Raw genomic sequence first — 12,027 nt, forward strand, 5'->3', positions numbered from 1 at the left:
TTAGTTTTCCCTTCCCATAGAGAACCTATCATGCGGCCCGACTTTGACTGGTCATATCTCAAAAATTAATTCGATTTTTTTTTAAACCATAAAAAGCATCTTAAACGTTAGAAAAAAATCTATAAAATAAGATCAATTTGTAAAAAACATAGCCTACCCCCCTATGGCCTTAATAATAATTAGCATTTTTTTAGAACTAAGTCGTATTACATTCAAAACTTAGAATTGATGTCATCAAAACAATACAATATTCACAAAAAGTTTTCTGTCTGATCTTTTTTAAAAGTCAACAACAACATTTATTTTTTAAATACTTTCCCCTTTTGTCTGTAAATTTTATTCTTTTCGAGAAAAGTTTTGCTTCCTTTGTAAACTGAGTGGACTTCCTGCTTGTAAAGGGTGCTATTATTTAGCAGTTGGATTGAAAAAATTTAGGCTGATTTTATCATTAATCGCCATCTAAATTGAAAGCAAATTCTTCAGTTAGTCTAATAAAAAAGTCTACGACTGCATTCAACTCTGAACTTAGATAAGAAAAATTAATTTGTGGAACATGACGTTAAACACACGTTCAATATAGATACTTTCACATTTACAATGCTTGACAAGCGTTCTTTAAACTTCGTATGCCATCAGTGAATACTTGAAGCGCGCTAATAGGAAGTTATAGCGCATTAAAAAGATAAAAATAATCTGATTTCGTCTTTTTAAAATAGTAAGACCACAAATTTAATTTCTGCTAACAGGAAGTATTTTAATAAGTGTGAAGTTTCTAAACAGCTGTATTAATGTGACATGTTAATTTTTTTATTTTTGGACACGGATTAGTTATCAGTACCACCTACATAGTAAACGCATGATTGAAAAAAAAAAGAAAACAATCGATAAATTTAGATAAAGAAATTAAAAATATCTTATTTTGTTAACAATGAGCCTTTAGTCAGGTGAAAAAAGTATTAATTTTATTGAAAAACTTTTTAAATAAATTTAATTTTGTCTTAACTTGAATAGTTTTCATAAAAATATAACTAATTCGTATAAGCTATAACAAGCCTAATCTAGACGGTAAAATATTTGGTTGAATTGCAAAAGCTTTTTAAATAACTTACAAAATGGGAGTACTAATAATTTACTATTAATTACTATACTGTATCTATAAAATTAAAATAAGTAAAAAAAATTTTAAGCATTACACGTAATAAATTAAGAATATTAAGACATGGATGAAATCGTTAAAACAGCTTATCAATAGTGTTTATTCTTAAACCAAATTTCCTAAAAAATTTTACAAATTTATTTAAGAATTTTTATTTAAATAGTTTATTTACTTTATTAAAAAAGTTATAATTTGAGAAATGCAAATTCTGTTCAGAAATATGCTTCATTGACAACTCTGTTGTTAACATCTATAAAGTGAGCTCTTTAATTGATAAAGACAGTTGTTTCAAATATTTCTTTTTTCTTTCTAGTTTGCCTTGTAGGCCACATAACTCGCAAGAAACTTCTGTTGCTGTAAAATTAGGTGTTTAAAGAAAATAGTAAATAATTATTCTTACATTTAAATTGTTTAATTAAAGTTTTTTAGTAGATTTAAGTACTTACAATAAGTAAGATCTCATAAAATAACTTGATTTAAAAGTAATTTATATTTTTTAATAAATATTTTAAGGACAGTAAAAAAACTTTTAAAATAAGCATTTATTAAAAAACGTTTTTAAATCTAAGAAAGGGGTTGGTAGCCTTTTATAAGTCGTGGGCCAATTTTATCAAGTAAAAATTGCTCGCGGGCTACACTCTGTAGAAAAAAGCTTTTTGCAGGTCGCAGTTATTCGAAATAATTGAAGTAAACATTATGAAAACACTATTTCATACAAATAAATTGGTAAAATATACAATAATAAAGCACATTAGTTACTAATTATTAAACTAAGAGCCTAGTTCTAACTTTTTTCTGCAAAAACTTCAATTTTTAATTGTTTTAAAAAGTACCTAGCAGGACGCAGTTTGCAGACCCTAGACCTTGGACATAAGAAAGCGATAGTTTAAATAAAAAAGTTAAAATTTTAAAACCTCTTATAAAACTTTCTCTGGCTTGATGAAGAGAGTTAGGCAACAAAATTCCAAACCAAAATATCGGGTCGTTTTTATCTAAAGGTTCCTTCCTTTTGTTGGTTGTAGCTTTTTCATTGCTTGCTGATTCATTGTCTCTAGTTTTCCTTAAACGTAGTACATTTTCTTCAGAAGTTCCACCACTTTTTATTTTAAAAGTAGCATCTTCTTTGCTAAAATAATTGTTTTTGTCAAAAATGTAGGACACGTACATCAGTATAAAGTATATCATATAAATGTAACTGAATCAACAACTTTAATTTTTTGTTTTTGAAAATACTTTTAATAACTGTACAAAAAAATCTTGACAACAGATATATGTTATACACACTAATCATACTTAAAAATTATTTACTTTAAAGTTAAAATCATAAAAACATGTATACTTCAGAATGTCATTTTAGTTTGCGGAAATAAAAAAAAAAGAGTAAAAAATTGAAATCAGCCGACAATCGCGAACAATAGAAATTCAGCAGCTATCTTTGATATAAACTCTAACTTTAATTTTTTTTCTCATAGTGGTCAATTCATACAATTTTCATAAATAAACGTATGTTTTGTTAAATATTTAGTCTTTTAGTTACCTTATTAAGATTAAGTTCAAATAAATAAAAATTAAGTTGTTCAAGTCATTTTACAACAATGAACTTTATATCAAGACTGCAGTCTCGATGTAGATATAAGTAGCGGAGTTTAAATAGCACTTTGAACCTAAAATGAGTACTAAAAACTATTTTGGTCTTTTGAAATTATCTTTAGTTATGCGTTATATAATTTGAGGTATATTTATATTTTCTAATTAACTTTAATTCTATATTGTTTTAACTTTTATTTGATGTAGCTTTTTTAAAGTAGTTTTTTGAACAAATTTTATTAATGTTCTAGCCACGGGTTTAAAGTAAACTTTATAGTCTAACATAATTATTTAAATAAATTATTTTAGACATTTTTTAGTCGATGTATGTTTCAAATTTATAAACAGATTTAAGAGAACATTTTAAAATTTTCAGATACTAATACATACTTTGAAAAACTAGTATCTTAAGTCTTTGAAATATTACATAAATAACCGTAGCAACAATTAAAAAAAACATAAATACGGATTTTTTCTTTCCAAAAAATAACTAGTTTTCAGTTTTTATCTATATTATATTAGAAATATAAACCGATTGATACTTAAACTTAATTATAGTTTATATAATTTTTACAGTCAGGTTTCAGTCATTAGCATTAATATCTTCAACTACTAAAAGTTAGTTGAACAGCATTATTCACATGACTTATAAAGAAAAATGATTATTTTAATTAAGTAAAATTTAAAAATTTGCAACTAAACTAGGCAACTAAAATTAATGTGAAGCTATTAAGTAATCCTAATTAACTGATTGGCAAAGTCGTTAGAAAATATGCCCACAGGAAGTAAAACACTACTACATCAGTTTGTAATTGCAAGTGTAATTACCTGACATCTACTCAATAAACGTTTTTACTTTTATGTACTAACATTACAAAGTAATTTTCTAATAAACTTTTATATGAAGCGGAAGCAAAGTCAACCTGTCTCTATAAATGCTCTCTGATCCATATTTGATAACACTTAAAGTGACATTATCGCAAACTTTGCACAATGGTGATTTGTTTTACATTTTAATGTGAACCTCGGCAAAAAATAAGAAATATGTCTTTTTTATTAGACATCAACAAATATTGTTAAGTTTTTTAAGTTCTTATTTTAAATTTAAACCTAAAACAAAAAAATATTTGACATTTGCATAACTTTACTTTTTTAATAAAATAATAAATATATCATCAGTACAGCTAATGTCATTTTAAATTATTATTTATTGTAAACTTTAAATTTTCGGAAAAGAATTTGACAGTTGAAATAGTTGGAGTAGTTTTGCTTAAATTGACAGTCAAAACATAACTCATGAACATATAAGAAACAATTTATTTAACTTAAAGAAGTTAAAAACAAAAAATTGTCACTATCGATCAAAATACTAAGTTTGTGACATACACAGAGCCGACCGACTTGTTTTAATTGGGCTAACTAGGATTAGCAAATCGAAGTGGGTCAAATGTTACGTGAAATTAGGCGCTTCAAAGCTTTTCGTTTGTAAATTTATCGAAATCACGTTGGCTTATTGCCAATGAAGTTCACTTAAGTTAATTGGTGCTTCGTTTACTCATTTCATGATTTTTTAAATCGATTAGTTTCGAGGCTTTTGCTAGGATTTCTTGAATGCTGATAACTATTTTTAGTTATATTATTATATGATGCATTCAGAGCTAATTTTTCAAAACTAGGGTAGAATTAACAATTATACAAAACAAAAAGTTTGTACAAAGATAGTTTAAGTAAAAAACGTATGATTGTTGTAATTGATGATGAAAAATATTCAATAAAATTTAAGTAAAATTTATGGCATATTTCGGTACTACATACACACAGTACACAGCAGTATGTTTTATTTATAACTAACTGAAAGATTCGAATGTTAGATTATACAATGATTTAAACGGCTCCTTTTAAATAGTGGTCTTTTATATTTAATGATTAATTCTTTTCGCAAAGGTATTTTTTTGACAGAGTTACAAATGTCCGTTTAAAACAAATATTTTAGCATTGAAGTTCTGTAAATCTAATTAGTAAGAAGAATTATAAGAATTTCCTACATAAAATTGTATCAGTCTTTTTTTTTTTGCTTTCAATTCTTACAGATAACTTAATAAAAATAAAATTTTTAATAAAGTCATATGTACTTTTTTTATGAGAAAAAATATTTTAAAATCAACTCTTATAAAGTGAACGATGATAAAAAATTTTGTAAATTAAATTCTATGATTACTTACATAAGCCGATATATTAAAAATGATTCAACGACTTATATTTTGTAAACAGTCAGTGCCCTCTAGAGGAAAAACAATACAGCAAGTTATTTTTACCGTAATAGAACCTTATAACTTTGAAAGTAGACTAAATAAATTTTGTTGGGTTTTATTTCTTAATTTAAAACCTTAACTTTTATCGAATTGAAAGTGCGTCGAATTTTATACACAACTTAAAGTATTTTAAACACATAACTTGACAGCATTATATATAAATACAAGTGACATATTTATTATATTTAAAACACTTATCATAAATTTAAATGTTTAAAAGCTTATTTTTAACTTTCTAACGTGGACAGTTTTAGCATCTTCAGCACATTTATAAAAAACTTACATACAATTTAACACAAATCAAACACTTACTTGTAAAAAACTTTTGTCTTTGCATCCATGTCCTCTCTGTAGTTAAACTTAGACAGTTTGTGGTGTCCCATTGACATTTTCGCCTGCGACATCAGAAGGTGTCCATCCTTCAACAAACTGTTCATTTCATGTTTTTTGGCATCAATCATGGCAACAAGTTTTAACATTTCCAACGCTACAGTGTCCAACTCTCTTCCCTCTTTCATTTTGGTAAGGATATTTTATAAACCAATACTAATTATATCTATAGTAATGCACACTGTATAATTGAAAAAAGAGACAAACTCACACACTTTGAAATCACGATACAATTGAAAACTGTAAAAGTACTTTTTTTAAGTTTAAAGCAAGTTGTACATAGTATCTAGATTTTTAAATTCAACTACATTTAGCATAATTATGAATTAAAAACTCACATAAAAACTTAAACTTTTGTGCTTTGGTAACAAAAAATATAATTCAAAATAGTTAAGTGGAAGACAAAAATTAAGCTAAATTGTTCATACGCAACTATTTTAGTAGGATGGATTATAAACACTTTAATAAAAAATGATTATAAAAAACACATAATGAAAAGTCTATCAAAACTTGGAAATTTTACAAACAAGCCAAAAACAACACAAATATCAAGTTACAACAAGCTTTTATAAAGAATTCGAACACAATATCTTCAATATAATTTTTGAATATAAACTATTATTGACCACTAAATTAAAATTGTGCTTCTGTAAACAAGTTTAACTTTTTAAAATATTCTAGCAGCAAAATATCTAAACAAAAAAAAATCACTTAAATTTAAGTACTAACATAAAACAAATTGATATCCAGTTTTATATAAATCTAGAGTATTTGAAACTTGTTTTGAAGCTTTGACTTATTGAAAAATTCAACTAATTACAGTTCAAATGTCAAAGAAAAGTTCAAGCACATCTGGCATCCTCAGGTAACAATGAATAGCTGAGCAGGAAAGACTCGACATCGGTGGCAAAAAAATCATCACCAAGGTTTTCCGATAGTTTTATAAAGTTGCCAATCAACTCGTTGTTCTTGTACACTAACAACGCCGGTAATGCCTGGTCCTGGAACTTCATGGACAGTTTGGCAGTTTTCGCTTTTACTTTACACCACTTAACTGCCTTGTATTTGTCAGCTAAAACCTTTGGAAATAAAAAAGTATTTGTGAAAAGTTTGTTTCTTTACTAGGTAATCGAAAAACCTTAAAACTGAGTATAATATGCAGTTATAAGTCTTAATACAAGATGTTTCCGTTGTACTTTAATTTGAAAATATAGCTCTGTATTAATATGAAGACTGAAAACATTTGAATTGATAAAATATACTTTAGAATTAGATCGGTGTTTATGAACTTCCAAAACGTTAAATTAAAAAAAGTACAACATTTTATAACATTAGAAAAATTATTATTATATATATACATACAAAGAGAGCAGTTATTCGTTTTTTAACCTCTCATTTACCTATTCAACTCGTAATATTACTTTTACAATTTTACATTTTAAACTCAATATAGATTAACTTTTTCATTTAATTTTCTTTCGTGGTCAACTCAAAAAACAATTTTAATTAATTTTTGTTTTTATTTATTTTAAGAATAGTTCAAAGTCAAGTTTAAATTTAGTTTACTTTTTTTTTTGAGTTATAATAAAGTTTTCGTATTATTTTAAATTGTGGTTTTTTTATAGTGTTTAATTAAAATTTAGTTTTAAATTAATATAAATCCATACATAATTATTTCTTTATAATTACTTATATTAAAATAAATCGATATGTAATCTCTTACAACTATACCATTTTATATATGTATTAGTTATGGAACTTGGTTAAATTAAAAAATATATATAAAATTTATTATATAAAAGTACAAGTTGAAGTATATAAAGTTTAAAAAGCTATAAGTTGTAAACATCTTATACTAAGTTTAAAAAATTAAAAACTAATCTTTTAAGACCAGCTATAACATAATATTTAAGTATATAATGGAATAGTTAACCTATCATTTGAAAGTATATGGCATTTAATATTAAACATATTCAAAACGTTTGGAATCTTGTCTTTTTTCTAGATTAGTTTTTTTTCTTTGACTAGTAGTTTTATACTATTTTACAACTCCACATTAAACATCCAAGCTTAACATCAAAAAGCTTAATAGTTAAACAAACAGCACAAAAAAAATAAACCAAATAAAACTAAAGATTTAGTCAAAAATCAACCTGCATGCACCCATTTAATGCTTGACAAGCAGCAACTGTTTCGTCATAGATGTGCACTATGATTGATACAAATTTTTCTTCATCTTCAATTTGCTCAACATAATTTTCAGTATTCAATTCTATAATCTAATAGTTAAATTTAAATGTTAAGAACAAACTGTGTTAAAACAAAAATACACTAACTTATATCTAAATGTTTTTTTTTCCATAATTTAAAATAATGATTTTTTTTATACTTTTGTCATAAAAATCTTAAATTATTTAAAATTAATACAACAGGTTTTTTTTCTTTTAATGCAAGGAACTTTTCCTAAAAATTTGAGGTCAATTGATTATAAAAATAAAGAACAATATATATTTTAATTAAACTTTAGGAGATTTTAAATAAATTTTCAAACTCTGAGGAAATAAGCAATGAAAAATTTCTCCACCATACATTTGTATCAGAAACTTTTTACACACCTGATTATATCTCAAAAGTTAATTAATTTTTCTAACCAGTAAATAGTATTTTATAGTATAAAACTTTAGCTTCTGTAAATATGCCATTGTTAATTTTTAAAAATTTTGGACAACCTCTATGGAATTAACTTTAAAAAATCAAAAGCTACCTTTCCAAAGCAGACACCAGCAGATTTTGCAGAAAATTTTTGTTGCATTTCTATCATTCTTCTCTTACTGTATTCTTCTAAAAACTCTTTATCTTCATCATCTAAGTCATCATTTTCATTATCACAAGTCAAAAGCATCTCCTATAAAAGAGATAGGTTAAGAAATATTAATTTAATTTATTTCAAAAACTTAAAAAAAAAAAAAATATATACAGGGTTGCCAAATGTTTTTGGCAAATTTCCTCCAGGTTTTCAAAATTTCCTCCAGTGTTTTAAAAGTTCTCATTTTTGGGTCAATTTTTAGTTTAAAGTTAAGTTTAAGTAAAGAAAATGTGTTAAATAGTATAAAAACATTGAAAAGATACTGTATAAAGCTACTTAAAAAATATCTTTGAATAAAAAAATGTTTCATGATGACAAAAAAAAATTATCTATACGATAGATTTGTGTGTCAAATCGAAATTTTACTGCTTAACATGTTAAAATTATTAAAAATTCCAGGTTTTTTATTCAAATTTCTCAAATTTGATAGTTTTTTAGCCTAAATTGTCAAATTCCAGGTTTTTTGGCAACCCTGGCAAAAGCTTTCTATGTAGAAATAACTAACTTTATAATAAAGTTCTAGTTATATATGTGGTATATATTTTATTAATACAATTAATTATTAGGAGTTATAATACTTAAAACAAACATATAAAAAAAATATACCTTACTGAAGTTTATAAAACTTAAGGAATATTTATAGTATATTATACTTATACTTTTTTAGGTTTTAAGCATAAGGCTTAAATTAAAAAAAACCTTAATCATTTCTTTCTTTTGCATCTCTTCCTGCTGCCTCTTTAAATGTTCATTGTTTTTAAAAGCTTTCCAATCTTCAATAACACCTTTAGGTCCTGTATTATGTTCTTTCATATTTGGTTGCTGGGCAACTGTGTTTTCTTCCTCATTGATTTGTACTTTTTCATCCCTACTCACCGAGTCATCCTCTCGTTCATCCTCAGAAGAACTGCAATAGTTGTGAACTTTTTCACCTAAAAGCTTATCATCTTGACATCTCAAAGACATGTTTAAAGAATTTAGTTTTACACAGATCTGCTTAATACAATAATGTTTTCTTAGAAAAAATTTATCCACTTAAATGAAAACGATTACCATAAGTTGAGAATTTATTTTGCTTAGCATTAGCTTTTAAAATTTTAAACTGCAAACTATAAAACATATTTAATTTAATTAACATGTAACTTATCTATTTTATAATAGCTGATAATATTAATTAAATATAAAATATTTTAAATGAAAAATTTATTAAAAGGGTAAACTCATGTTTTTATCTATGCAACAAATTAGTTAATAGCAGAAAATACTTAGCTATAAATAGCTGAATGAATTTAAAGTCAAACTATAAAAATTAAATTTACTGTATAGTGATTTATAAATTAACAAATACAATTTAATTATACAAAATTTAAAGTTAATTGTTTGCTAATAAAGGTCCTAGCAAAACAAGTTCACTGGAATATATAATAATAACAAATTTAAACAGTGCTCTTTCTTTATTAAACTAACACATGTTTATGTGTCTTAACAAGTTAATACATTTCAACAGAGCTCTGTAAAGTGGGCCTGCGTGTAAGTGGTTTAAATTCCAATTTGTTATTTTAAGTTGTATCTAACTTTATTTATGTTATAATTGAGAATTAATCAATATAATTATTTCAAAAATATTGTTACCTTAAACTATAACTAAATTATAAGTACACACAGGGTTGCCACTCGTTTTTTCAAAAATTTTTCCAGGTTTTCCAAATTTCTTCCAGGTTTTTAAAAGTACAAATGAGTCTATTTTTAGTTTTAAATTAAGGCCATAGGGGGGTAGGCCATGTTTTTTACAAGTTGATCTTATTTTATAGAGTTTTTACTAAGCTTCTAGTTGCTTTTTACCGTTTTTAAAAATTCAAATTAGTTTTTGAGATATGACCGGCCAAAGTCGGGCCACATAACAGGTTCCTTATGGGGAAGGAAAAACTAAAACGGCAAAAAAAGACTAATGCATTCAAAATCTATCTGCTTTCATTTTTTAAGCAATCTTCTTCAAACTTTCAGTCTATTCTTTATACAATAACAAAAAAACGTTATTTGTGACTTTAAAAATTTCAAGTAAAAATACCTTTTTTTGAAAAAAAAATTTTTTTTTTGTCATAAAATTTTTATTTTTTAAAATTATTAAAATTCACAAATATCGTTTTTTTCTCATAATGTAAGGAACATTTCCTGAAAATTTGAAGAAGATTGCTTGAAAAATGAAGGAGAAGATAGATTTTAAAGCCCGTTTTTTAAAACTCAAGAAAAACGGCTTTAAAGTTACCCTTTATATAACCGGTCATAAAAAAAAAGTTACTTAATATTTTTAAAATCTAAAAAAAGCATCTGAAAGATTATGAAATTTACTATAATATAAGTCTATATGTTATTTTTGATCAAAAAATGGCTTCTACCCCCCCCCTATGGCCTTAATTTCTAGTTTAATAGTATAAAAACATTGAAAAGATACTGTAAAGTTACTTTAAATGTGTTATTCAATAAAAAAAATTTTGATGATGACAAAAAATGTTATTGATATGATAGATTTTTTGTGTCAAATTAAAATTTTACTACTGAAAATGTTAAAATCATTTAAAATTCCAGGTTTTTTTCAAAATATCTCAAATTCCAGGTTTTCAGATAAAGTGGCAACCATGTATACAGCATTTTGTGGCATTTCAATTTAAGTTTATAAATTAGTTTATTAATTCAGTAATTTATGTCTATTGTTTTACTTCTTAATTACAATAGATTAATTTATATATATCAAATGATTGTAAAATTTCTTAGTTAAAGTGCCTAACTATTTTTTTTCAGGCATAAACAATAAATTATCCACCTTGCAATGCATGGTAAATGAATTTTTAAAATTTTAATGTATCAGAACATAATACTGTGACGTAACTTCAAATGAAAAAAACTTCAAATACTTATTGACGGTTTAGTCTTATGAATTAGTATTTCTTCAATTTTCATTTAAATGGTTTATACTTTTATTTCTTATTTCATTTTATGTTTTACTTTACTTTATCATAAATTAGATTTCATAATTACAAATACTACACAGTTTCAAACAGTCAGATTTAAAATTATATAATGTATCTATTTTTAACCATTAATTTACAATGATCTACAGTAATTTTTCTTATTTCTAATAAACACATATAAACACCTAATTACAGGGTTCCCAATGAAATTTAAAAAAATTATAGGGAAATCCATAAATTATATCAAATTTATAGGGAAAATGTAAAAAAAACAAGGAATTTTAAACATTACGAAGATATTTTTAAGGTACATGAAGTAAAATATGTCATTAGCCGTTTATAAGCACAGCCTTAATAGGAAATTTACATAAGTTTGAGGGTTTAGCTCTAACTTTAGTTAAATAAGCAAATGTTTGATAATTTGTATTAAATATTTTAAAAAGTGACAATTTATATCCGCTAGGTGGAACCATAGAACCACAGTTTTTTACTGAGATTGCAAAGATTTTGATTTTTAAAAAATTTAAATATTTTTTTACTCATAATTACATACACAGTGTTGCTTTTTTGGCTTTCAAATTTAAATCATTTCAATTTATTTTTTTACAAAGCTTTGTTGAAAAAACATGTTGTGTTAGTTTAATAAATAATAATTAATAAACTTTACCGCAAGATCAACAACAACAGCTTTTGCGACAATCCTATGACCAGTTTTGTCCTATTTAGGACTCATTAGGCAGGAATAGT

The 12,027-nt window shown here is 25.0% G+C and overlaps 2 protein-coding genes across 2 annotated transcripts; both read right to left on the bottom strand.

The window, feature by feature from the left end:
* Nucleotides 1-1,314: 1,314 nt before the first annotated feature.
* Nucleotides 1,315-5,605, bottom strand: LOC145835095 (vacuolar ATPase assembly protein VMA22-like). The gene is made up of 3 exons (XM_082942639.1): nucleotides 5,368-5,605; nucleotides 2,071-2,282; nucleotides 1,315-1,510 (listed from the first exon to the last, which is right to left on the bottom strand). The coding sequence occupies exons 1-3, from the start codon at nucleotides 5,571-5,573 to the stop codon at nucleotides 1,407-1,409; spliced, it is 522 nt and encodes a 173-aa protein (XP_082798765.1). The 5' UTR covers nucleotides 5,574-5,605; the 3' UTR covers nucleotides 1,315-1,406.
* A 205-nt stretch (nucleotides 5,606-5,810) lies between these two features.
* Nucleotides 5,811-9,303, bottom strand: LOC145834308 (phosducin-like protein). Its single transcript, XM_082941707.1, has 4 exons — nucleotides 9,011-9,303; nucleotides 8,210-8,350; nucleotides 7,599-7,724; nucleotides 5,811-6,524 (listed from the first exon to the last, which is right to left on the bottom strand). Exons 1-4 carry the CDS (start codon nucleotides 9,275-9,277, stop codon nucleotides 6,288-6,290), a joined length of 771 nt encoding a protein of 256 aa, XP_082797833.1. The 5' UTR covers nucleotides 9,278-9,303; the 3' UTR covers nucleotides 5,811-6,287.
* Between the last annotated feature and the right edge of the window lie 2,724 nt (nucleotides 9,304-12,027).

Source organism: Thalia democratica, chromosome 4 (genome assembly GCF_965202585.1).
Source record: "Thalia democratica chromosome 4, ktThaDemo2.hap1.1, whole genome shotgun sequence".
Taxonomy (NCBI): Eukaryota; Metazoa; Chordata; class Thaliacea; order Salpida; family Salpidae; genus Thalia; species Thalia democratica.